This window comes from Pristis pectinata, chromosome 12 (assembly GCF_009764475.1).
Source record: "Pristis pectinata isolate sPriPec2 chromosome 12, sPriPec2.1.pri, whole genome shotgun sequence".
Classification (NCBI taxonomy): domain Eukaryota; kingdom Metazoa; phylum Chordata; class Chondrichthyes; order Rhinopristiformes; family Pristidae; genus Pristis; species Pristis pectinata.
In genome coordinates, this window is record NC_067416.1 from 5,773,803 (window position 1) to 5,798,395 (window position 24,593).

The window sequence follows — 24,593 nt, forward strand, 5'->3', positions numbered from 1 at the left end:
CTTCCTTAGGAAGAAGGGATAATAGGTCAGGTATGCAGCTGGAGGAGTTAATTTGTTCAAGTGTTGAATCTTAATGTAGCATCACCATGCAATGGAAACTTACAGTCTGGATGGTAGAGATGTAGAGCTTTAGATTCCCCAGGATGTTGCTCAGTAGCGTCTCACTGTCCTGTACGGTTTCTGATACCTCTTCATTGCTGACGAACATACAGACACTTCCCGCTCTGTTAGTGGGGAGTCAGAGACAAACCAGTAATTTATATATAATTCACCAGCTCTGTGCTTTACCAGAAACAATGTAATGCCTGATATGTTTAATTTAGTTCCTGCTGTGAGATGTGGCTCACTCTCACTTTGCAGCTTCAAGATTGTGGGTTCCAATTCCACTCCTGAGACGTGGGGTAAAATCCCACGTCAAAGCCAGGCTTCAAAACCCACTCCAGCAATATGGGTTTAAATTCCACTCAAAGAAGTGGGTTCAGATCCCACCCCAGAGATTTGAGCGCACATATCCAGGTGGTGCTCCAGTGCAGTGGTGAGACAGTGCTGCGGTATCGAAGCTTTCAGTTAAACTGAAGGCCAACTGCTCTGCGGTGTGGGCACAAAAAAAAATCCCCCGGCACCATTTTAAAGGAGAGCTGTGCCCTACAGCCAACGTTTACAGGCTCCTGTTTGTGGGATCTTCCCATGCATGTATTGACTACTGCATTTCCCTCGTTACAAGGGTGACTGCAATTCAGATGTACTTCCTAGTGAAGCACTTTGGGACTTGCTAATGTGAGGAAAGAGTGGCTGTTTTTTCTCAACTTTGTTGGAAAATATTAGTATGTGGTGTGGCGTTATCGATGTTGGAATGATTCAGCAGCCTCAGACCTGAATATCCATAGCTGCAGACCAAGGTACATTACTCTGTCATCAGTTATGACCATCAGGCCTTGAGCAGGAGTAGCTGCTGTATTTTCATATGGGTACAAACTGATCTTACCAAAAATAGTCATCGTGTCCACCTCGGTCCAATATATCCAATAACAGTGCATGTTACAGACAGTTGGTCAGCTCTCCAGCATTGAGAGTTAGCCAATAGTACTGTGGTGTCTCATTCCTTCAAATCTTAACTGATGTCACGTATTTAAACAATGGAAAGATGTAGAGTTTTTAATCTTAATTTCTGCAACTCAGTAAAAATGATGCGAAAATTTACACATGGAAGAGCAAATCTAATGAAAGTGGATACATATAGATGTGTCACTGCAGTAAAAGTATGGCCCAGTAAACAGATAAGTGTTTGGTGGTTTGGTGTAGACGGAGCTTCACTGTATCTAACCCGTGCGGTCCCTGCCCTGAGAGTGTGTGATGGGACAGTGTAGAGGGATCTTCACTCTGTACTTAATCCATACCTTCTCTGCGAGCCTTTGGTATCCTTTGGTGCCTGAAGTTACACTCTGTCCCACCCCAGCAGTAACATTAAGCATCCCTTTCAGCACCATATCCCATGCTGGGATGTTGGAGTGTGTACAACAGTAAGCGGTGTAACTCAGAGCGCACTCACAGTATGACTGAAGTGACCACGAGCAGACCGACTGCCAGCACCCTCCTCCTGCAGTCCATGGACTCGGTCTGCTCCTGGTACATCTTCCCTCCACACTTCCCACAACAGCGGCAGCAGCAGAAGCAGAGTCCCACCAGCGGCATGAGCAGGAAGAAGAGGATGCCAATGACGGCGCAAACAATGTAACCAACCTCATACTGAACCACCTGGATGGGATGAGAACAGAAAGTGGAACGTGAGTCAGGTGGGGGAGAGGGGATGGGGATTAGTTTGGTGCTGGCAACCCTCACCAATTTTTACAGATGCACCACAGAAAGCATCCTGTCCGGACCCATCACAGCTTGGTACGGCAACTGCTCTGCCCGGGACCACAAGAAATGGCAGAGAGTTGTATGCACAGCCAAGCCTATCGTGAAAGCCAGCCTCCCCTCCACTGACACTGTCTACACTTCCCACTGCCTTGGGAAAGCAGCCAACATAATCAAAGACCCCTCCCACCTTGGTCATTCTCTCTTCTCCCCCCTCGTGTTGGGCAGAAGATAGAAAAGCTTGGGAACACATACCACCAGGCTCAAGGACAGCTTCTATCCTGCTGTTAGAAGACTGTTGAATGGACCTCTTGTACAATAAAGATGAGCTCTTGATCTCTCAATCTACCTCGTCGTGGCCCTTGCACCTTATTTGTCTGTCTGCACTGCACTTTCACTGTAACTGTAACACTATGTTCTGCATTCTGTTGTTTCCTTCTGTACTACCGCAGTGTATTTATGTATGGAAATATCTGTCTGGATGGCTTGCAAACAAAAGTTTTTCACTGTAATTCAGTACATGTGGCAATAATAAACTAATTACCAATTACCAAGGCCAGTATGCTGGACAGACTCAATGGCTCGGGCTGCTTCTGGTGAAAGGTCATCAACCTGAACTCTGTTTCTCTCTCCACAGATGCTGCCTGACCTGCTGAGCATCCCTCGCATTCTCTGTTTTATTTCAGATTTCCAGTATCTCCAGTATTTTGCTTTACAGTCTGAGGGAGGACTAAGTTAGTTGGTTGAGGCAGCAAGCTTGCCAAGCATAGTTTCAATTTTCTTAATGTAATTCCAAAGTAAATTATCTCACCACTGGAATCTATGACACCCCTCACCCCCCTCCCAAATTGAATGGGTGAGCAAGATAACAGGGACTGGAGGGCTGGAGTTACAAGGAGAGACTGGATAGATTGGGCCTGTTTCCCCTGGAGTGAAGGAGGCTTTGAGGGGTGACCTTATAGATAAAATCATGTGGGGCATAGATAAGATGGATTGTCACATTCTTTTTTCCCAGGGCAGGGGAGTCTAAAACCAGAGGGCATAGGTTTATGGTGAGAGGGGAAAGACTTAAAGAGGATCTGAGAGGAAGGTTTCTCACACAGAGGGTGGTGGGTTTGTGGAACGAGCTGCCAGAATAAATTGGTAAATGGGTTTATTATTGTCACAAGTGAAAAACTTGTCTTGCATTCCATCCATACAGATCATTTCATTACAACAGTGCAACAGTATAAGGTAAAACCAATAACAGAATGCAGAATAAAGTGTTACAGCTACAGAGAAAGTGGAGTGCAGGCAGACAATAAGATGCAAGGCCATAACGAGATAGATTGTGAGGTTAAGAGTCCACCTCATCGTACTAGGGGACCTTTCAATAGTTTTATAACCAGTGGGATAGAAGCTGTCCTTGAGCCTGGTGGTACGTGCTTTCAGGCTGTTGTATTTTCTGCTCGATGGGAGGGGGGAGAAGAGAGAATGTCCAGGGTTGGTGGGGTCTTTGATTATGTAGGCTGCTTTACCAAGGCAGCGAGGAGAGTCCATGAGGGGAGGCTGAAACATGTAGAGGTGGGTACGATTACGTTTAAAAGACATTCGGGCAGGTGCATGGATAGGAAAGGTTTGGAGGGATAGGTACCAAATTCAGATAAATGGGACTAGCTCAGGAAGCCACCTTGGACGAGTTGGGTTGAAGGGTCTGTCTCCATGCTGTATAACTCTAAGACAGATCATTCCTTTCCCTTATCACCTTCTTTCCTGTAAAGGAACGACTGTTAACACCAATCAAATGTTGCAGGACAAAGAGCTGTACTAACAATGGCTCCAAAGATTGGGAGATCAATTAAAGCCTCCTCCATGACATTTTGTTTCTTAGGCAAGGGGAAATCAAAAGGGCAGTGACAAGAGCTCATCTTATGCAGGAATGATGAACAAAGTAGAAAATTGGACCAATTTCTAGACAAATAACCAACACAAGGACACGTTGTATTGGAGAGGGTGCCGACGAGATTCACCAGGATGTTCCCTGAGATGGAACGTCGCACTTAATAAATGATTCTGGAGAGGCTGGCTCTGTTTTCCCAGGAGTGGATGAGACTGTGGGGCACCTGACAGAGGTGTACAAAATTATGAGGGGCATAGGTAGTGGAGATAGGAGGAAACTTTTCCCCATATCTAAAACTAGAAGGCATAGGCTTAGGGAAAGGAGTAAGAGGTTTAGAGGGAAGAACTTTTTCACCCAGAGGATGGTTGGAATCTGGAACACACTGCCTGAGGGGGTGGTGGAGACAGAGACTCTCACAACATTTAAAAAGTATCTAGGCAAGCACAGAAGACTACGGGCCAAGTGTTGGTAAGTGGGTTCAATATAATTAGGTACTTGATACCAGCATGGACATGGTGGGCTGAAGGGCCTGTTTCTGTGCTGTATGACTCTAAAATCACAACTGTAATTGGTAAATTGGTTTATTATTGGCACATGTAACGAGGTACAGTGAAAAACTTTGGTTTGCATGCCCTCCATACAGATCATTTCATCACATCAGCGCATCGAGGTAGTACAGGGGAAAACAATAACAGAATGCAGAGTAAAGTGTTACAGCTACAGAGAAAGTGCAGTGCAGGCAGACAATAAGGTTCAAGGACATAAGGTCAAGAGGGGTGACCTTATAGAGGTTTATAAAATCATGTGGGGTATAGATTAGATGGATTGTCACATTTTTTCCCAGGGCAGGGGAGTCTAAAACCAGAGGGCATAGGTTTAAGGTGAGAGAGGAAAGATTTAAAGAGGACCTTATCATACTAGGGGACCGTTCAATAGTCTTATAACAGCGGGATAGGAGCCAGGTGGTACATGCTTTCAGGCTTTTGTATCTTCTGCCCGATGGGAGGGCCAAGGCATCTAGTACTTAATTATACTGATTTCATTTACAAACATCTTACCCAAGCTTTCTGTGCCTTGGTGATTGAAGTATTTGTGTAGATACTTTTAAATGTTGTGAGAGTCTCTCCCTCCTCCACCCCTCAGGCAGTGTATTCCAGATTCCAACTGTGAGGCCAAACCCTCCTCAGAAATTCAGCTTCAGATTTTACTGGCATAGTCTAAGTGAGAAGGGTAAAGAAATTTGACATGTCCCCGTCGACCCTCACCAATTTTTATCGATGTACCATAAAAAGCATCCTATCCAGATGCATCACAGCTTGGCATGGCAACTGCTCCGCACATGGCCGCAAGAAACTGCAGAAAGTTGTGGACACAGCCCGGCGCATCACGGAAACCAGCCTCCCCTCCCTGGACTCTGTCTACACCTCGATGCCTCGGTAAAGCAGCCAACATAATCAAAGACCCCACCCACCCCAGACATTCTCTCTTCTTCCCTCTCCCATCGGGCAGAAGATACAAAAGCCTGAAAGCACGTACCACCAGGCTCAAGGACAGTTTCTATCCCGCTATTATAAGACTATTGAATGGTTCCCTAGTACAATAAGATGGACTCTTGACCTCACAATCTACCTTGTTATGTCCTTGCACCTTATTGTCTACACTTTCTCTGTAACTGTAACACTTTATTCTGCATTCTGTTATTGTTTTACCCTGTACTACCTCAATGCACTGTTGGAATGAAATGATCTGTATGGACGGGATATAAGACAAGTTTTTCACTGTATCTCAGTACATGTGACAATAATAAACCAAATTACCAATTTAATTTACCAATTTACCACTCTTACCTTCACGTAACTGTTTTGTAGCTCTTCAATATTCTCCATGAGTAACTTGATGATATCTACAAAGGCAAAGCAACCAACTCAGTCAGCAAGTTTTAATGGATCAACATTCACCTTGCATACAAGAGTCTGTGATAGTTTATGAACAAAATATCATATTTCCTAGTTTGTTGACAATACTAGACTACTTGCATCTGTGAGTACAAAGAGGCTTCAAGGGGATAGAACACAGAAAGGTACAGCACAGGAACAGGCCCTTCAGCCCACCATGTCTGTGCTAAAGGGGTGCGGGCAAGCTGAGTGAGAATGTGGGAGATGGAATATAAAGAGTATGCTGTTGTCTATTTTGGCGCTTATAGAAGGCAATATTGACGTCATTTTGATGGACAAGTAGAATGATATGTCTGGAACTGCATACGTTTGAATGTATGCACAGGTTGTCTCTGTGGTTAAGAAGGCATATGGTGTATTGTCCTTCATCAGTCATGGAATTGAATTTAGGAGCTGAGAGGTATTGTTGCAGCCAAATAGGACCCTGGTCAGACCCCACTTGGAGTACTGTGCTCAGTTCTGGTCACCTCACTACAGGAAGGATGTGGAAGCCATAGAAAGGGTGCAGAAGTGACTTACAAGGATGCTGCCTGGATTGCAGAGCTTGCCTTATGAAAGCAGGTTGAGGGAACTCGGCCTTTTCTCCTTGGAACGACGGAGGATGAGGGGGGACCTGATAGAGGTGTATACGTTGATGAGAGGCATTGATCGTGTGGATAGTCAGAGGCTTTTTCCCAGGGCTGAAATGGTGGCCACAAGAGGACGCAGGATTAAGGTGCTGGGGAGTAGGTACAGAGGGGATATCAGGGGTAAGTTTTTTACTCAGAGAGTGGTGAGTGTGTGGAACGGGCTGCCAGCAACGGTGGTGGAGGCGGATATAATACGGTCTTTTAAGTGACTTTTGGATAGGTACATGGAGCTGAGAAAAATAGAGGGCTGTGGGTATACCTAGTAATTTCTAAGGTAAGGACATGTTCAGCACAGCTTTGTGGGCCAAAGGGCCTGAATTGTGCTGTAGGTTTTCTATGTTTCTATGTCCTATATTATATTTACAAGGCTTATGTATAATATACTTTTGAGAAAAAAGTGAATGGATGAAGATTAACAAAACTTGGTTAGTTAATCTGAAATTGATTGTAAGATGACTGCTCAGTAGTACAAAGCCTGGCCAGTGACTGAGAGTGAGAGGGTGTCAGCACAGAATGGCACAGGAACACAAGAGGCTGCAGAGAGCAGTGGACACAGCCCAGTCCATCACGGGCACAGCCCTCCCCACCACTGACAGCATCTACAGGAGGCATTGCCTCAGGAAGGTGGTATCTATCATTGAGGATCCCCACCATCCGGGTCATCCCATCTTCTCACTGCTACTGTTGGGCAGGAGGTACAGAAGCCTGAAGTCCCACACCACCAGGTTCAGGAACAGCTACTTTCCTGCAACCATCAGGTTCTTGAACCGACCTGCACAACCCTAACCCTACCTCAGCAACGGAACACTACGGACCACCTCTTGCACTGCCATGGACCTGTCTCTGTTTTTTTGCACTATTGTCTTGTTTCGCACAGTCTTTTTTTCTCCACTGTCTGGTATAATATTCTGCGTTGTTGTTCAAGTCTATGTGACTGTGACGCTGCTGCAAGTAAGTCTTTCATTGTATCTGCACCTCACCGTGATGACAATAAACTTGCCTTGACTTGCATTCCTTTCTTTTTCAATCTTTTTATTGGATTTCAGATTAATTCGAATTAGTAAACATAACATTAATAACTGTACACATGGTGCAAAGAGATCGGGATAACTATAATAACAGTTAATATATACACTCACAAGGAGTAAAATATGTAATCTAGACCTCCCGCTCTCTTGCTAAGTGTACATAATGCAAAAAAAGAGAAATTGAAAAGAAATACGATTATATGAAAAGAAAAAACGCCCAAATCAAAAAAAATAATCATAGACAAAGCAAAACCGAAAACTTCAAAGAAAAAAACTGGACTGATACGTTCTCCCGTGTCTGCGTGGGTTTCCTCCGGGTGCTCCGGTTTCCTCCCACATTGCAAAGACGTACAGCTAGGTTAATTTGGGTTTAAAATGGGCGGCGTGGACTCGTTGGGCTGGAAGGGACTGTTACCACGCTGTAAAGAAAATTAATAAAAAAACATTATTTTGTCATCAGCTCTGCTCCTCTATATTCAAAGGTTGTTGAAAGGGACTCAAAAGAGGTCTGCTTAGTGACTTGCAATCCTGACTTAATCTTCTCTGAAAAGGGTGAATGTGAAGAGGGAAAGAACTGTGTTGAACTAGAAACTAAAACATAACAGAGCATGTAAGATTGGTATGTTCTGGACAATCAGGTAACTGATTAGCAACTGTGACTATAAAGCCGTGTAACTTGAACTGGGAGTAATTAACACAATTCTTTGTTGTGTTCAGGAAAACCACACCTGCTTTAGAATACTGGTGTTCTCTATTGCAAGTGCTCTTAGCTACAAGGAAGCTGATTCATTTAATGATGGAATGAAGTGGACCTGCCTGTTTACCAGCACTGCAGTGTTCAAACACAAAGTCAACATGGTCTTTAGCACTAGCAGATGGGAGGGTGGTTATCTGTGTGTAGCTTTGGGTAATTATATGGGTACATGTTGGATTAAACATTGACAGAGCTAGGTAACCAAGCAACTGACATTTGCAACCAACCCTGTTCCTTTTTCTCTAGTTGGTGCAAATGGAGAACTATCAGTTCACACGGAGATATCTGAGTCAGACAGGGTGAAGGAGTGCTCCACTGTATCGCTGTGATACGTCCTGAATCAGGCATCGCGCTGCATATAAAAATATATAAATTGTTGTGGGGGGGGGGGGGGGGGGGGGAATTAGGTCACCTGGCTCCCTTTGCCATTCAATAACAGGATGGCTGATCTGACCACAGCCTGTCTCCACACCGCTGCCTCACACGGATAACCTTTCACCCCCTCACCTATCAAGAAGCAATCTACCTCTCCCTTAAAAAATATTCAGACTCTGCTTCTGCCGTCCTTTGATGAGAGTTCCAAAGATTCTGAGGCAAATAAGTTTGCCTTATCTCTGTGTTAATTGGACAAGCCTTACTTTAAATATTGAGCTTTAGTTCCCACAGGAGGAAGTCAAGTTGACTTTATTGCCGTGTGCACAAGTACAGTGAGGTAGAGGTAAAATGAAAAAGATTCACAGGCACGTAGGTACAGACAACACACAGAACATAAATTATACATAAATTATGCAGAAAATTATACCATACAGTGAAAAAAAGTGCGCAAAAAGCAAAAAAAAACCAAAGACACAATTGAAGATGTCCATAGCAGTGCAAGCGGTGGTCCGTAGTGTTCCGTTGCTGAGGTAGGGTTAGGGTTGTGCAGGTCGGTTCAAGAACTGAATGGTTGTAGGAAAGTATCTGTTCCTGAACCTGGTGGTGTGGGACTTCAGGCTTCTGTACCTCCTGCCCGATGGTAGCAGCAAGAAGAGGTCATGACCTGGATGGTGGGAATACTTGATAATATATGCTGCCTTCTTGCAGCAGCAGCTCCTGTAGATACTGCCACACCCATGCTGTCAGGACTCCTCAGGATGGGTTGACCCATGAGCTGTTCTGGGCCACCACGCTGGGGTATTGAAAGGCTTCAAGAAGCCATGCTTCCCGTGGTTTGGGGCTGCCTGCAACTAGCATGGAAGGTCAGAACCTTTTGCATTGGGTCCATCACAAGATGGTGAGGAGAGGAAGGTGTCTTGCAGTTCTGTTTGGTTTTCCAAGCTTCCTCAGTGTTGACTGTGAAGCACTTGCACTTGTTAGTGAGGAGTTTGGAATAAATGTTACCTCAGCAGAACCGTCATGTTCGGACTAAGAAAATAAGATCAAAAGAAACAGAAGCAGCAGGTAGGACAATGAGGAAAACCATGGCGGATCTTTTACCTCAGTGCTACTTTCCTACACTGACGTCATATCACTCATAGAAGCATACAGCACAGAAGCAGGCCCTTCAGCTCAACTTGTCCACGCCGACCACGGTGTCTTCCTGGGCCAGTCTGATTTGGCCCCTAGCCTTCTAAACATTTCCTATCCATCATCCTGTCCAAATATCTTTCAAGTGTTGTAACTGCACCCGCCTCTACCACTTCCTCTGGCAGCTCATTCCATATACCCACGGCAGATTTGGAAAACTTCAATACTGTTCCTTCCTGCAGGTCATTAATGTAAATAGTGAATACTTTCAGGCCAAGTTCTGATCCCTACGGGATTTAGCACACTGGCCTTCATTAGTCAGGGCATTGAATACAGGAGTCGGGACACTACGTTGCAGTTGTATAAGTCATTGGTGTGGCCGCACTTGAAGTAGTAGTTTTGGACACCCTGTTATAGGAAAGACATGGCTAAACTGAAAAGAATTCAGAGAAGATTTACGAGAATGTTGCCAGGACTGGGTTATAGGGAGAGGTTGGCCAGGCTAGGTCTTTATTCCTTAGAACGTAGGAGATCGAAGGGTGACCTTACAGAAGTGTTTAAACTTATGAGAGGCATAGATAAGGTGGATGGTAACAGTCTTTTCCCCAGGGTCGGGGAGTCCAGAACTAGAGGGCATCGGAAAGATTTAAAAGGGGTCTGAGGGGCAACTTTTTTACGCAGATGGCGGTGAGTATGTGGAACGTGCTGCCAGAGGAAGTAGTTGAGGCAGGTACAATAGTGTCATTTAAGAAGCACCTGGATAGGCACATGGAGGGGCGGGCTTGGAGGGATATGGGCTGAACGCAGGAATTTGGGACTAGCTGAGTGGACAATGTGGTCGGCATGGACTGGTTGGGCTGAAGGGCCTGTATCAGTGCTGTATTGTTCTATGACTCTGTCATGACAACTTGTTCCCCTCCGCCATCAGATTTCTGAACAGTCCATGAACCCATGATCACTACCTCATTATTCCTTTTTTTACACTTTTTATTATTTTTGTAATTTATAGTAATTTTATACCTTTGCACTGTACTGTTGTCGCAAAACAACATATAAGTCCGTGATAAAAAATCTGAATCTGATTATGATTCTGCAGGTTCCCCTCAGTCAACTCTCCCTGGTACATTTTTAAAGGATTCGAGCATATTTGTCAAACGTGATTTACCTTTTTAATTATATTCAGAATTCCCAATGGATTAGTTATTTCCTCTTTGATTATTGACTCCAGCGTCTTGCCAGTAATAGCTGTAAAACTGTTGAGTGCTGATGCTGGGTTCTGACCCAAAACATCGACAATTCCTTTCCCCCACAGATGCTGCTCGACCCGCTGAGTTCCTCCAGCAGATTGTTTGTTGCTCCACATTCCAGTATCTGCCGTCTCTTGTGTCTCCATAGCTGTTAAACTAACTGACCTGCCGTTCCCTACCTTCTGCCTTGCTCCTTTTTTTTGAACAAGGGAGCCACACTGGCTGCTTTCCAATCCAAAGGGAAAAACAAACTGCTGGAGGAACTCAACGGCTCGTGCAGCATCCGTGGGGGAATAGGAATTGTCGCCACCAGGATTGCTTTCCAGTTTGTCAGTCCAGATGAAGGGTCTCGACCCAAAATGTCAACTGTCTATTTCCCTCCATGGATGCTGCCTGACCCGCTGAGTTCCCCCAGTTTTTTGTCCATTGCTCCATTGTTTTCCAATCGAGTGTAGTGGTTAGCGTAACGATATTACAGCGCCAGCGACCCAGGTTCAATTCCGGCCGCTGTCTATAAGGAGTTTGTACGTTCTCCCTGTGACTGCGTGGGTTTTCTCCTCCAGTTTCCTCCCATGTTCCAAAGACATACGGGTTAGGAAGTTGTGGGCGTGCTATGTTGGCGCCGGAAGCGTGGCGACACTTGCGGGCAGCCCCCAGAACACTCTATGCAAAGATGCATTTCACTGTGTGTTTCGATGTACATGTGATCAATAAAGATATCTTATCCTGAAGTTTAGAGAGTTATGAAAAATTTCAACCAATGGTCCACTTTCTCTGCAGCCACTTCCTTTAAAACCCTGTTACATCTCTGCCAAAGGAAGTACGTCTTTCTGATTCAGTCTGATTGGGCATTGCATAGTTTTACTGTTGGGCATCCAAAGTAAACATCAGACTGACCAGCAATTTCTCACAACTATAATTCCTCTCTCGCCAAGAAGGCACAGCAGCATCTCCACTTTTTATGGCGGCTGAACAGAGCAAACCTGCCCTCCCCCACCCTCACCACATTCTACAGGGGTACCATTGAGAGTGTCCTGACCAGCTGCATCTCTGCCTGGTCTGGTAACTGTCACACCTCTGACCGTAAGTCTTTGCAGAGAATTGCGAGTATAGCGGGAAAGATCATCGGAGTACCTCTTCCCTCCATCCTGGATATCTACAACACACGATGCAACTGCAAGGCCTGCAGAATCATTGATGACTCTTCTCAACCCTCCCACGACCTATTTGTCCCACTGCTGTCTGGCAAGCAGTACCGGAGCATCCGGGCCAGAACTACTAGACTGTACAACAGTTTTCTCCCCCCAGGCTGTCAGGCTCCTGAATACCCTGGAGACAGTTTCAGACAATTGTCGCGTCAAAAGCCCTGGTTTGCACAACAGCGTATAAGAACATTGGCCACTGCTAAACATGTTTATAGACTTAGTGCAACACACTGAGTTCTGTATTTTCTTCGTCTAACTCGGTCTTGCACTAACTCTGCACTAATTTTGTATCCTGTATATACCGTTTTTTGCACTATTTGTACTTGCACAATTTTTTCATTTGCGTTTATTGTAAGTCTTCTGTTTTATGCATGTCTCTGTTGTGTGAGTCTGGGGGGAAACGACATTTCATTCCTTTGTGTGTTTTACAGCATATGGGTGAATGACAATAAAGTAATTTGAACTTGAACTTGAACCTGAGTTATTCCAGGCAACATCCTCACACACCTTCCACACATCCTTCCTGTGATGTACTTTAACTGTGGTCAAACTAACGTTTTGTGCCATTCGAGCACAACCTCCCCACTTTCTTGTTTAAAGTCACTTACGAACTGCAAAATCACTAGCAAGGCCAGCATGTGTTGCCCATCCCTAATTGCCCTTGAGGTGTTGTTAGTGAGTCCCGCTGCCTGAATTGCAACTGCATGTGCGCTGTTGGTGAGGGAGGTGCAGTGGCACTGAATGAGTGGCAATATAGCAGCCATAGGTTTGATCCTGACTTCCAGCGCTGTCTGTGTGGAGTTTACACGTTCTCCCCGTGACCACGTGGATTTCCCCTGGGTACTCCAGTTTCCTCCTACATCCTGAAGATACCTGGATTGGTGGGTTAATTGGCCATTGTAAATAGCTGCTGCTTTGTTGGGTGATAAGGCAGTTTGAGGGGTGGTGTTTGCAGGTCTGTAGGTTTGGAGGAGCGTTTGATGTCTCTGGGCCTGTACTCGATGGAGTTCAGAAGGATGGGGGGGGATCTCATTGAAACCTACCGGATACTGAAAGGCCTGGATAGAGTAGAGAGGATGTTTCCATTAGTGGGAGAGTCCAGGATCCGAGGGCACAGCCTCAGAATAAAGGGACGTCCCTTTAGAACTAAGATGAGGAGGAATTTCTTCAGCCAGAGGGCGGTGAATCTGTGGAAGTCGTTGCCATAGAGAGCTGTGGAGGCCAAGTCATTGGGTGTATTTAATAGTTCTTGAATGGTAAGGGGGTTAAGGGTTACAGGGAGAAGGTGAGAGAGTGGGATTGAAAGAGAAGTCCCACATGATCAAACGGCAGAGCAGACTTGATGGGCCAAATGGCCTAATTCTGCTCCTATCGCAAGGTCTTCTGGTCTTATAATAGACTACAGGGAAATAAGTGGGCGAGTGAGATTAAAGGAATTGCTCTGTGAACCAGCATTGACTCCTTCTATGTTGTAAGGAAATAGGAAACATCTTTCCACATCAGGATGGTGTGTGACTAGAGGGGAACATGCGTGGACGTGTTGTCATGTGCCTGCTGTCCTTATCCATCTTGGGTGTAACAGTCGTTGGCTTGGATGATGCTGTCAGAGTAGACCGGGCTGGTAACTGCAGTGCATTTTGTACCTGGCACACACCACAGTCCCAGTGATCCTTCGATGGAGGGAGGTGCACACCCTCAACTCTTTTGCCCTCCGTTAAACACATTACCTCACACTTCTCTCTACTGAATTCCATTTGCCTCCGCTCACCCTGTCCGGATGCATCACGCCTTGGTACGGCAACTGCTCTGCCCAAGACCGCAAGAAACTGCAGAGAGTTGTGGACACGGCCACAGTCCATCACGCAAACCAGCCTCCCCTCCACGGACCCCGTCTACACTTCTCGCCTCCTCAGGAAATCAGCCAACATAATCAAGCACCCCCCCCCCCACCCCGAACGTTCTTGCTTCTTCTCTCACCCATCGGGCAGATCTTGAGATCACGCATCACCAGGCTCAAAGACAGCTTCTGCCCCACTGTTATCAGATGCACCAAATGATAAACTCTTGCAATCATGATCTCAGACTCTATCTCATCATGGCCTTTGCACTTTATTTGCTTATCTGCATTGCACTTTGTTTGTAACTGCAACATTATATTGTGCATTCTGTTTTCTTTATATTACCTCCATGTAATTATGTATGGTGGCCTGGACGGTATGCAAATAAAAGCATGTCTCGGTACATGTGACAATAATTAACCAATACTGTAATAAACCACTACCTTAACTGGCGCCAGACCTCCTTGACAGTATCCCTAGGGACATTTAAGAGACTCTTAAAACACATGAATGATAGAGAAATGGAGGACTATGTGGGAGGGAAGGGATAGATAGATCACAGAGCAGGATAAAATGTTGGCACAACATTGTGGGCGAAGGGCCTGCACTGTGCTGTAGTGTTCTATGTTCTATGTTCCCTCACTTTTAATATGAAGTGATGCATCTTGGAAGTATTAACAAGACTAGGACTAGGACAGATACTATGAATGGCAAGGCTCTAGGGAATACTGAGGAACAGAGGCGCTTTGGTATGCGGGTCCAAAGATCCTTGAAGGTGGCAGCACAGGAAAGTAACGTGGTTAAGAAATTGCATAGCGGTTAACGTAACGCTATTACAGCACCAGCGACCCGGGTTCAATTCTGGCCGCTGTCTGTAAGGAGTTTGTATGTTCTCCCCGTGTCTGCGTGGGTTTTCTCCGGGTGCTCCGGTTTCCTCCCACATTCCAAAGACGTATGGGTTAGGAAGTTGTGGGCACGCTATGTTGGCGCCGGAAGAGTGGTGACACTTGCGGGCTGCCCCCAGCACATTCTTAGCAACGCAAGAAGACGTATTTCACTGTGTTTCGATGTACATGAGACTAATAAATAAATTCTTATCTTATATGGAATACTGGCCTTTATTAATCAGGGCATTGAATTCAAGATCAAGGAGGTTATGCTCCAACCTTATAAAACATTTGTCAGACCTTAGCTGTGTGCAGTTCTGGTCACCACACTATAGTAAGGGTGTGATAGTGCTGGAGAGGATACCAAAGGGAGATTGAGATGGAGTGTTTCAGTTATGAGGAGAGACGGGAGAGTCCGGTTCTGTTTTCCCCAGAGGTTAAGAGGGAACATGTTTGAGGTATATTAAATTCGATAGGCTAGACTGCAAAGTTCCCAAATCAGAGGTAGATATAACTAGAGGACATAGGTTTAGAGGTAAGGGGTAAAAGAAGGGATCTGAGGGGGACCTTTTCCAGCTGGAGAGTGGTGAGTACATGGAATACACTGTGGGAGAGAGGTGGAAAATGAGTCACTGACAGTATCAAGAAGTGTAGACAGACTCTTGAATCACTTGGGCATTATTGGCTACAAGCCAAGTGCTGGAAGATGGAATAAACACGGACGGGTGGCCACTGGTCAGTGTCAGCCCTATGGTCCGTTCCCCTGTTCCCCTCTTTGTCTCTACGACCTTCTCCCACCTCCCTGTTCCTTGGTATACCTGCCAGCTCACCTGTTGGGAAGGGGTTCGGTTGAACAATATTGAGGAAGTTGTGCACCATGCTGTAAAGCACCGACATCCCACCCGCCTGGCGTCGGGGACTGCTGCTGTACTGAGCCTCAGGGAGGCCGCCGTAGTTTCTCAGACCCCGGTCGCAGTCTTGAATAGAAGCAGCCGTCCAAGAGAAGGCGAGCACTGCTAACACCAGCAGTTCCCGCCTGGAAACCGCCAGGAACCCACGGAGAGCCATGACCCCCACAAACAAATCCGCTGACTGGCCAATGCAAGTCTCCCTTGCCTCTTCACGACCAGGTCTTTCTCGCTACAAGTCTCCTGCCAGAAGTGTTGGTTTAAAGTTGCAGTTCACAGCCTCGGACAGGATTCTGACTCACACACTGAAGAAGTAAGGAAATAAATGTTGATGAGCAATGGAAGTTTATTTCCTGTTTTCTGATTTGCATATGATTTACTAATGACTTCCCCCACGTCTGAATTTACAAAGTAGCACAATGGACAATGGGTGACACAGAGGTACTGCTGGTAGAGCCCCTGCCTCACAGCTACAGAGACCCAGGTTCAATCCCGACCTCCGGCGCTCTCTGTGTGGAGTTTGCACGTTCTCCCTGTGACCGGGTGGATTTCCTCCGGGTGCTTCGGTTTCCTCCCATGCCCCAAAGACGTGCAAGTCAATAGGTTAACTGGCCGCTGTCAGTTGCCACTAGTGTGTAGGTGAGGGGTAGAATATGGGGTGGAGCTGAGGGGAGTGTAGGGCAATAGATTACAGGGAGAATTAGGGTTGCTCTGAGAGATAGTATAAACTCAATGGGCTGAAGTGTCCTTCATAAGGATATTTGGAAATCAACATTCCAGGGAACAGGAATCCTCTCAATCAGATGTAACTTAGCCAAAGTTTGTTGTCATCTGCGCAAGTCCATGTGTGCACAGGTGCAATGAAAAACTTGCAGCAGCATCACATAGCATCAGATAAGCAGCATTCACGAGAAAAACATAAAGTTAACATAAATTATACACAATTTTTACAAGAAAGAACACAATTCGAACCAAAAAAACAGTGATCAAAGTGGTCATGGTGTTGCTATACTGAGGTAGTGATTAGGGTTGTGCCGGTTGGTTCAAGAACCGAATGGTTGAAGGGAAGTAGCTGTTCCTGAACCTGGCGGTGTGGGACTTCAGGCTTCTGTACCTCCTGCCCGATGGTAGCTGCGAGAAGGTGGCACGGCCCGGATGGTGGGGATCTTTGATGATGGATGTTGCCTTCTTGAGGCAGCGCCTCCTTTAAGAAGAGGTTGCACAAACTAGGGTTGCATTATCTGGATCGGTGGGGATGAGGGCTGAGGTTATCACTACATTATGGGAAATTGATGGGAACAGAGGCAACAAACAATTTGTGGTAGCAGGTAGTTTCCAGCGAGGCCGACAGAGACGAAAAGTGGTGCCAGTCCTTTAAGGAGTGAATGAAAATCAAATTGAACTGCAAATGCTGGAGATCTGATCATTTCCCAGTTTGGAGGAAGTGTCTCAGACATGACTGGTTAAATCTCCACAGATGCTGCCTGACCTGCTGAGTGGTTCCAGCGTTTTCTGATTGCCTTTCAGAAGTGAAATGAGGAAGCATTTCTATACGAAGCGGCAGTTCAGAACGGAGCTCAACTGAGAATTCAAAATTAGAGATTTATTGTATTTTCATATTCAACCAGTATGTGGACAGTTGGCACAGATCAGCTGTGATCTCATTGACTATAGGACATAGGAACAGAATTAGACCATTCGGCCCATCAAGTCTGCTCCACCATTCAATCATGGCTGTTTTTTTTCACCCCCATTCTCTCACCTTCTCCCCGTAACCCCAAACACCCTCACCAATCCAATCTGCCTTAAATACACCCAATGACTAGGCCTCCACCGCCCTCCGTGGCAACAAATTGCACAGATTCACTGGCTGAAGAAATTCCACCTCATCTCTGTTCTAAAGGGACTCCCTTTATTCTGAGGCTGTGCCCTCTGGTCCTAGACTCCCCCACTAATGGAAACATCTTCTCCACATCCACTCTATCCAGGCCTTTCAGTATCCGGTAGGTTTCAATGAGATCCCCCCTCATCCTTCTGAACTCCGAGTACAGGACAAGAGACATCAAACGCTCCTCATATATTAAGCTTTTTATTCGTGGGATCATCCTTGTGAACCTCCCCTGGACCCTCTCCAAGGCCAGCACATCCTTCCTTAGATATGCGGCCCAAAACTGCTCACAACATTGAATGGCAGAACAGGCTTGAGGAGCAGAATGTCCTCCTTTCTGCTCATGATTCAGAATCAGGTTTATTATCACTGACATATGTCGTAAAATTTATTGTTTTGCGGCAGCAGTACAGTGTAGAACATAAAGATGTAAAAATTCATTACAAGTTACAAAAATAAATAAATAATGTGAAAGAGGAATAACGAGGTAGAGTTCATGGGTTCATGGACAGTTCAGAAATCTGATGGCGGAGGGGAAGAAGCTGTTCCTGAATCATTGAGTGTGGGTCTTCAGGCTCCTGTACCTCCTCCCCAATGGTAGTAATGCACCATTTCCCCTTTGCTCAACCCTTCATTTCACCAGCCCCTCCTGTCACCACAAACTCTTCACCACCCCTCTTCCCTCTTCCCTCACCACCACCCGCCTCCAATCAGCCCAGCCTCTGCCCCACACCACCCACCCTGCAAAGCAGACTTAAAATATCCCCTATAACCCTGACTCATCTTAACATAAACACCGAGAAACAACGCCGACAAGTACAAACTTACAGCATTCTCTGGCCTTGCAGAGCGAAGACAATCTTCTTGTTCATATTTCATGCAAACAGGAAGGTTGATCTTCCCTACTCATTTCCTTGCACTCCCTCAGCCTCTGTTCTACACCACAACTTTGATCCGAACTCTCATTTCATCAACTCCTCTCACACTGTTAATGTTCCGACCTGAAACATTAACTAATCTTAAAAAGCAGCACACGCACTTTTTGCTTGCTCTCAGCAATACCCAGTACTATTTGTTCACTTGGTAAATCATTAACCTTTGAGATATTGCATTCAGAGTTTCAGACACTAGGATTCTTGCTATGTTGATCCAAAGGGCTTTGTACATTTTAGTCTTGTTCCTTCATCCTATCAGGAAGAGTGTTGCATAAACTAAATTTTTAAAGAAACATTACAATGAGATAGAGTTAAAATTCACTTACTTGTTCCTCTCATTTTCTGATTACTCTGTGAATTCTATGGCTCAACTGCATTTCCTCTAAATCTTGATAATACCTTTCCTGTAAACAGGTGACCACCAAGCACACAATGGCAACAAGACCCATAGAAAGCACAGACCAGCCAGCATTCAATTATGTTCCCTTCAGCTGAGACATAACATTAATCGGGCTCTTGGCTACTTATTTTATCCACCATCATCCGCAGGACGCGTTGTAATGTGTTCAGAACTAACCAGGGGTTCTTGAGAATCTGGACTCCGTTTGTAAACAATAAACTCCAAAGCTGGAATGAAGAAATGTTCTTCAGATTCCAGTTGCTTGAAGGAAAGGAGGGCTTGAAGGAAGGAGAAAGAGAGGAAGGTTTTACTGTAAATGGCAGGAGCACTGATGTACAGAGGGATCTTGGGGTCCAAGGCCATACCTCCCTGAAAGTAGCAACACAAGTATATAAGGTAGTACAGAAGGCGTACAGCACACTTGCTTTCATCGGTCAGGGGATAAAGGTCATGTTGCAGCTGTATAAAACTTTCGTAAGGCCACATCTGGTGCATTGTGTGCCCCCCACATTCCAAAAAGTCAATTACAATACCTCAGTTTGAATACAGAAGTTCAGCTCGAGTAAGCATCTGGATAAAGCCAATGTTCCACTGTATTCTACCATGGAGAATGCCAGTTGACAACTCAGTTAGTGGAACATCGAGTCATAGAGTTATGTAGCATGGAAACAGGCCCTTCAGCCCAACTGGTCCAGGTACCTCCTTGTGCTGGTTCCATCTACTTACATTTGGCCCACATCCCTCTAAACCTTTCCTTTCGATGTACCTGTCCAAGTGTCTTTTAAACATTGTACTTGTACCTCTACTGCTTCCTCCACATTCACAAGTTCAATTACCTCTGCCAAGGAACAATGAAAAGAAGTTAGCAAAACAATTAGAAATAAAACCTCCTCACTCAACCTTCCCTTAAAGACATTCATGGAACTGTAATCCTATAATCCTGTGTAATTAAGATTCAGAAAAATGATCCTGAAATCAAATCACCTTTATTCTCTAGATCATTGTTGGTTCTGAGCTCAGACAAGAACGATAATTAATGCAATCTGTGTAGTTAAGATTGCCAAATATTTTGTGACCAATCCAAGATTGTGCATGGAACATTATACTTAATTTAGGCATATGATACAACAGGGAAATCTGTTCACTGCTGGGAATTGATATATTGCATTGAAGTGAGAAACTGCAGATGCCAGAAATCTGAAATAAAATCAGAAAAAGCCAGAAACACTCAGCAGATCAGGCAGCATCTGTGGAGGAGGAACCAGAATTAATGCTTCAGGTTCCCCACTGCTATCAGACATCTGAACCAATTATCTTTTTCACAGGTGGACTAGGTGAAGGGTCTCGACCTGAAACGTTGACTGCCCTGTCCAGATGAAGGCTCTCAACCCGAAATGTCAATTGTCTATTTCTCTCCACAGAAGCTGCCTGACCCGCTGAGTTCCTCCAGCATCTTGTACGTTGCTCCAGATTCCAGCATCTGTAGTCTCTGGTGTCAACATTTATAGTAAATCAGGGAACTTAAACTTTGCACTGAGGGACCATGTTGTTTTTATGAGGAATTTACTGTAGCAGTTAGCACAACACTATTACAGCGCCAGCGATCCGGTTTCAATTCCGGCCACTCTCCGTAAGTACATTCTCCTCGTGACTGCGTGGGTTTCCTCCGGGTGCTCCGGTTTCCTCCCACATTCCAAAGATGTACGGGTTAGGAAGTTGCGGGCATGCTATGTTGGCGCCGGAAGCGTGGCAACACTTGCGGGCTGCCCCCAGAAAACTCTACGCAAAAGATGCATTTCACTGTGGGTTTTGATGTACATGTGACTAATAAAGATATCTTATCTTATCTTTAGTTGAAGTTAATGAATCGATGTTGGGCAAGCAATGATGTTTGATAATGTATTTGCTCTGCTGAATGCTGCACAGCGTTCTCTCTATCAATAGCCAGCCACATTCCTCCCTTTTCTGTAATATAAAGGAAAGGCTCCAGAAGATGACATCATGAGAAAGAGTCTCCCTGCTCCCTGCAGCTCCCCTCACCTGGAGAAACACCTCTCAAAACAACTTCCTTCTCCTCAGCACTGCTGAGACATTACAGGAACATTTTCGGGTGTGGCGAGCTAGGTGCAGACCTGAATCATCAGACCTGGCTCAGGGAGAACATCCTGTTCCTGTAACACGAGGTCCTGGGTTCAAATCCCAGTCCAGAGACTTGAGAACAAACACCTAGGTGACGATCCTGTTGTAAGGTAAACATTAAGGGAGTACCGCACTGTCGGAAGGGTGCCCTGTGGGAGGGGCATTACTGAAGGACAATCACACTGTGGGAGGAGCAATGCTAAGTGAGCAACACCCTGTGGGAGGGGCAGTGCTGAAGGAGTGCCACACTGTCACACACAAAGGAAATTCAGCATGTTCCCCTTGACCCTCACGAATTCTTACAGATGCACCATAGAAAGCATCCTATCCGGATGCACCTTGGCTTGGTATGGCAACTGCTCTTCCCAGGACCGCAAGAAACTGTAGAGAGTTGTGGACACAGCCCAGCACATCACGGAAACCAGCCTCCCCTCCATGGACTCTGTCTGCACTTCTCACTGCCTCGGGAAAGCAGCCAACATAATCAAGGACCCCCCTCCCACCCTGAACAGTTCCCTTATACAGTGAGATGGACTATGACCTCACGATCTACCTTGTTGTGGCCTCGCACCTTATTGCACTGCACCTTCTCTGTAGCTGGGACACTTTACTCTGTACTGTTATTGTTTTTACCTGTACTACATCAATGCACTCTGTACTGACTTAATGCAACTGCACTGTGCAATGAATTGACCTGTACAATCGGTATGCAAGACAAGTTTTTCACTGTACCTCAGTACAAGTGACAATAATAAACCAACACCAATACCAATACATTCTTTCTTTTCCCCTCTCCCATCGAGCAGAAGATACAAAAGCTTGAAAACACGTACCACCAGGCTCAAGGACAGATTCTATCCCATTGTTATAAGAATCTTGAACAGACTTCTTGTATGATGAGATGGACTCTTGACCTCAAAATCGACCTAGTCATGGCCCTTGCACCTTATTGTCTACCTGCACTGCACTTTCTCTGCAGCTGTCACATTTTATTCCTCATTCTGTTATTGCTTTTCCCTTGTACTATCTCAATGTATGGAATGATCTGTATGGATGACATGCAGAAGCTTTTCACTGTACCTTGGTACATGTGACAATGATAAACCAATACCATTACCAATACCAAGCCATCAGTGGTAGCTGCTACTGGTAGTAAGTAGAGGCTGACAGCCCAGGTAAGTAGAACAGCAATAATGAACTAAAATGGGTCTGGGCTGATTTTGGGCCTGGTCTTGGTGAGGTACAATCAGAGGCCTTGGGCAGGCCTGAAATTGGGCCTGGTTGATAATTTATGTGGCATCCTGTCATTCCTCTGGTGGGGGAAGGCAAGAGGTCTTTTTGTTTTCTGTGGCTGAGACTGGTGAAATAACTTTGGAGACACAAGAGAATGCAGATGCTGGAATCTGGAGCAACACACAAGATGCTGGAGGAACTCAGCGGGTCAGGCAGCGTCTGTGGAGAGAAATGGACAGTCGACGTTTCAGGTCGAGACCCTTCATCTGGACTGGAAGATAGAGAGGAGAGATAGCTGGTGTAAAGAGGTGAGGGGAAGGGCTGACAGGTGATGGGTGGATCCAGGTGAGGAGGGGCGATGGGCAGATGGAGGAGGGGGGAGTTGGAACAGCGACAGAGGCCGGGAGGTGATAGGTGGAGGCGACAGAGGGCTGCAGATGGTGGGATCTGATAGGAGAGGAAGGTGGAGCATGGAACCGGATAAGGGAGGTGGGGAGAGCAGATGGGAACAGTGAGGGGTGGGGACCCAGTGGGAGGGGTGTGTAGGCAGATGGTGTAGGGGAAAGAGACAGGGTGATGGGGGCTGCGGCGGGTGTAGGAGGAACGGGGTAGGTCAGGAGGAGAGAGAGAAAGGGCAGAGAGGGAGCAGGTTACCTGAAAGTGGAGTCTTCTATACTTTGCTGGACTTAATTTCTACTCCTTCAGGTTAGGATAATGATCAAGGAACTACGGACAGGGTGCTTCGTTTCAGCCACTTCCTGTGGGAGTACATCCACATTCCTGTTCCTCTCTGGGGAGCAAAACTCCACCAAACACCAGTGAGCAAGATACAAGTCCCTCAAAGCATCATGACCACTGCTGGCTTGGAGGAATCAATTATCAATTATATATAGGGTAAAGAAGGCCGACGGCATACTTGCCTTCATCAGTCAAGGTGTTGAGTATAAAAGTTGGGAAGTCACGTTGCAGCTCTATAAGACGTATAGGTTAGGACGTGCGGGTTAGGAACTGTGGGCATGTTATGTTGGTGAAACTTGTGGGCTGCCCCCAGAATATTCTAAGCAAAAGGTGCATTTCACTGTGTGTTTCAATGTACATGTGACTAACAAAGAAATCTCCTCTTATCTTATAAAACTTTGGTCTTTTGCGTGCCGTTCTGGTTGCCCCATTACAGGAAGGACGTGGAGGCTTTGGAGAGGGTGCAGAAGAGACTCACCAGGATTAGAGGGTATGAGCTATAAGGAGAGGTTGGACAAACTTGGATTGTCTTTTTCTGGAGCATCAGAGGCTGAGGGGAGACCTGATAGATGTTTATAAGATTATGAGAGGTATAGATAGGGTAGACAGACACAGTCTTTTTCCCAGGGTGGAAATGTCAAATACCAGAGGACGTAGGTTTAAGGTGAGAGGGGGAATGTTTAAAGGGGATGTGCGGTGCAGAGAGTGGTGGGTGCCCAAACAGGTGGTGATGGAGTAACACACAAAAACTGCTGGAGGAACTCAGCAGGTCAGGCAGCATCCATGGAGGGAAATAAACAGTCGACATTTCGGGCCGAGACCCCTTCATCAGGACTGGAAGGGAAGAGGGTGGTGGGAGAAGGTATGATAGAGGCGTTTAAAAGACATTTAGGTAGATACATGAACATGCTGGGAATGGAGGGATGTGGATCATGTGCAGGCAGATAGGTTTAGTTTAATTTGGCATCATGTTGGAACAGATATCGTGGGCAGAAGGGCCTGTTCCTGTGCTGTACTGTTCTAGTTGTCTCCACCAAGCCAGCAGGGCCTGTATCTTTCTCTCTGCTGTCCGGCAAAGACAGTGTAGAAGATCGCCAAAGGACAGAGCAGGATGTAGATCAGTTGCAGATATGGGCAGAGAAATGGCAGATGGAGTTTAATTCGGCCATGTATGAGGTGCTGCACTTTGGGAGATTAAACGTAAAGGGACAGGACACAGTTAATGGCAGGACCCTTAACAGTGTTGATACACAGAGGAATCTTGGGGTCCAAGTCCATAGCTCCCTGAGGGTGGCTGCACTGGTTGATAGGACGGTAAAGAAGGCGTACGGCACGCTTGCCTTTATTAGTCGAGGCATTGAGTTCAAGTGCCAGGAAGTTATGTTGCAGCTTTATAAAACACTGGTTAGGCCACATCTGGAGCATTGCATTCAGTTCTGGTCTCCCCATTATAGGAAGAATGTGGAGGCTTTGGAGAGGGTGCAGAAGAGGTTCACCAGGATGCTGCCTGAAGTAGAGGGCAGGTGGTATAAGGAGAGGTCGGACCAACTTGGGTTGTTTTCTCTGA

The 24,593-nt window shown here is 45.9% G+C and overlaps 1 protein-coding gene across 2 annotated transcripts in view; it reads right to left on the reverse strand.

The window, feature by feature from the left end:
* Positions 1 to 18,630, reverse strand: part of prom2 (prominin 2) — a 65,563-nt gene extending 46,933 nt beyond the window's left edge. The window contains exons 1-6 of one of the 2 annotated variants that reach the window (XM_052027889.1): positions 18,410 to 18,630; positions 17,183 to 17,274; positions 15,616 to 15,998; positions 5,584 to 5,639; positions 1,550 to 1,755; positions 104 to 224 (exon numbers count right to left, since the gene is read on the reverse strand). In XM_052027889.1, coding sequence (XP_051883849.1) covers positions 104 to 224; positions 1,550 to 1,755; positions 5,584 to 5,639; positions 15,616 to 15,853 — 621 coding nt within the window. In that variant the 5' untranslated portion in view covers positions 15,854 to 15,998; positions 17,183 to 17,274; positions 18,410 to 18,630. The remainder of the gene's footprint in view (positions 1 to 103; positions 225 to 1,549; positions 1,756 to 5,583; positions 5,640 to 15,615; positions 15,999 to 17,182; positions 17,275 to 18,409) is intronic. The other variant, XR_007957310.1, reaches the window with a different exon arrangement.
* Between the last annotated feature and the right edge of the window lie 5,963 nt (positions 18,631 to 24,593).